This window comes from Tachyglossus aculeatus, chromosome 14, assembly GCF_015852505.1.
Source record: "Tachyglossus aculeatus isolate mTacAcu1 chromosome 14, mTacAcu1.pri, whole genome shotgun sequence".
Classification (NCBI taxonomy): Eukaryota; Metazoa; Chordata; class Mammalia; order Monotremata; family Tachyglossidae; genus Tachyglossus; species Tachyglossus aculeatus.
In genome coordinates, this window is record NC_052079.1 from 47280480 (window position 1) to 47283372 (window position 2893).

At 53.1% G+C, this 2893-nt stretch overlaps 1 protein-coding gene across 1 annotated transcript; it reads right to left on the reverse strand.

The window, feature by feature from the left end:
- Positions 1-294: 294 nt before the first annotated feature.
- Positions 295-2678, reverse strand: LOC119936616 (elongation factor 1-alpha, oocyte form-like). The gene is made up of 2 exons (XM_038756076.1): positions 2036-2678; positions 295-299 (listed from the first exon to the last, which is right to left on the reverse strand). The coding sequence occupies exons 1-2, from the start codon at positions 2676-2678 to the stop codon at positions 295-297; spliced, it is 648 nt and encodes a 215-aa protein (XP_038612004.1).
- Between the last annotated feature and the right edge of the window lie 215 nt (positions 2679-2893).

The following is a 2893-nucleotide window of genomic DNA, read 5'->3' on the forward strand; positions in this document are numbered from 1 at the left end:
ATGGCAGACAACTGGTCGAGTGAGGATTAGAACCCAGGCCCTCTGAGTCCCAGGCCCATGCTCTAGCCATTAGATTATGCTGCTTCCCAAAGTGTACACAGACCCTGGAGCTGCCCTCTCTCAGAGGTGTTACGATATCGATATCTGAGGACACAGAGAGAGTACACCTCTGGCCCCCAGAGCCAATGTCTGCTGTTTGGAGCAATTCTGACGGGTTTGTGGCATAAAAAACCATCTTGCTCAAGGGAATAGAATCCCTCTGCAGGATTAAGGAAGAGTGTTGGAAGAAGGGAATCACTCTGAAACAGGGCAGATAAAGAAAAGGTAGTAACATCAAGACATATGGGTTGCCAAAATAATAATAACGATGGCATTTATTAAGCGCTTACTATGTGCAAAGCACTGTACTAAGCGCTGGGGGGGTACAAGGTAATCAGGTTGTCCCACGGGGGGCTCACAGGCTTCATCCCCATTTTACAGATGAAGTCACTGAGGCCCAGGAAGTTAAGTGACTTGCCCAAAGTCACACAGCTGACAATTGGCAGAAGCGGGATTTGAACTCATGACCTCTGACTCCAAAGCCCGGGGTCTTTCCACTGAGCCATGCTGCTTCTCCTCTGGGAAGGCCTCTTGGCGGAGATATGATTTTAGGCAGGATTTGAAGGTGAGGAGACTCAAAAAGCCTAGAGCAGTGCGGCCTAGTAGATACGGCATGGGGCTGGGCGTTTGTTGATTCATTCAATCATATTTATTGAGCACTTACTGTGTGCAGAGCACTGTACTAAGCGCTTACTACAGCGCTTAGCATTTGAATCCCAACTCCGCCACTTGCGTGAGAAGCAAGCGTGGCTCAGTGGAAAGAGCCCGGGCTTCGGAGTCAGAGGTCATGGGTTCAAATCTCAGCTCCGCCACTTGTCAGCTGTGTGCCTTTGGGCAAGTCACTTAACTTCTCTAGGCCTCAGTTACCTCATCTGTAAAATGGGGATGAAGACTGTGAGCCCCCCGCGGGACAACCCGATCACCTTGTAACCTCCCCAGCACTTAGAACAGTGCTTTGCGCATAGTAAGTGCTTAATAAATGTCATCATTATTATTGTCTGCTCTGTGACCTAGTTCAAGTCACTTGGCTTCTCTGTGCTTCAGTTCCTTCATCTGTAAAATGGGGATTTAGACTGTAAGCCTTAGGTGGGGCAGGGAATGTGTCCAACCCGATTATCTTTTATCTACCCTAGTGCTTACAACAGTGTCTGGCACATAGTAAGCACATAACAAATATGATAATTATTAGTATTATTATTCTAATTAGACGAACCCTCTCAGGGTTGCACCTGGAGAGTTTCCAGTTCTCTACCAGTCTTGACTATGGGAAGGAGAGTCACCAGAGACCTAAGTGAGAAGCAGCATGGCTCGGTGGAAAGAGCCCGGGCTTTGGAGTCAGAAGTCATGGGTTCTAATCCCAGCTCTGCCAATTGTCAGCTGTGTGACTTTGGGCAAGTCACTTCACTTCTCTGGGCCTCAGTGACCTCATCTACAAAATGGGGATTAAGACTGTGAGCCCTGCGTGGGACAAGCTGATCACCTTGTAACCTCCCCAGTGCTTAGAACAGTGCTTTGCACATCGTAAGCACTTAATAAATGTCATCGTTATTATTATTATCATCATCATCATCATCAATTGTATTTATTGAGCGCTTACTGTGTGCAGAGCACTGTACTAAGTGCTTGGGCAGTACAAATTGGCAACAGATGAGACAGTCCCTACCCAACAGTGGGCTCACAGTCTAAAAGGGGAAGAGACGAGATGGTCCCTACCCAACAGTGGGCATTCATTCATTCATATTTATTGAGCGCTTACTGTGTGCAGGGCACTGTAATAAGCGCTTGGCGGCACCAAATAGAGACGGGCTCACACCACCCCCGGATGCCAGGGGGCGAGGGACACTCACACACACACACAGACACACACACACACACACACACACACACACACACACACACACACACCACCCCAGCCCCGCCCCTCCCGGCGACTCACCTAGAGGGGGAAACTCGGAGAAGGTCTCCACGCACATGGCCTTGCCGGGCACCATGTGCACCAGGGCGGCGTCCCCGGACTTGAGCGCCTTGGGGTTGTCCTCCAGCTTCTTGCCCGAGCGGCGGTCGATCCTCTCCTTGAGCTCGGCGAACTTGCAGGCGATGTGGGCGGTGTGGCAGTCCAGCACCGGGGCGTAGCCGGCCCGGATCTGGCCCGGGTGGTTCAGGATGATCACCTGGGCCAAGAAGCTGCCCGCTTCCATGGGGGGGTCGTTCTTGCTGTCTCCGGCCACGTTCCCGCGGCGGATGTCCTTCACCGACACGTTCTTCACGTTGAAGCCCATGTTGTCCCCGGGCAGCGCCTCGGCCAGGGCCTTGTGGTGCATCTCCACCGACTTGACCTCCGTGGTGACGTTGCTGGGCACGAAGGTGACCACCATGCCCGCCTTCAGGCAGCCCGTCTCCACCCGGCCTACGGGCACGGTGCCGATGCCGCCGATCTTGTAGACATCCTGGAGCGGCAGGCGCAGGGGCTTGTTGACAGGGCGGGACGGGGGGATGATGGCGTCGAGCGCTTCGAGCAGGGTGACGCCGCTGGCGTTGCCCTCCTTCCTCTCCACCTTCCAGCCCTTGAACCAGGGCATCTGCGGGAGCCGAGCAGGTCAGTCAGCTGGAATAGTATTCCTACCTTGGCCGGTAGCTAGCGAGTGGAAGGCAATCAAGACTCCCCTGTGCTGGGCAGCGGAGGCATGGGAGAAAGTTGAGGGGGGAGACTCGAGTTGACTGCGCGGAAGGAGACAACGGTAAACCACTTCTGGATTTTTACCAAGAAAACTCTACGGATACACTACCAGAACGA

What these genes read in the sequence shown, in the direction of transcription:
- LOC119936616 (XM_038756076.1), bottom strand. Translation starts at nt 2,678, where the DNA reads ATGCCCTGGTTCAAGGGCTGGAAGGTGGAGAGGAAGGAGGGCAACGCC.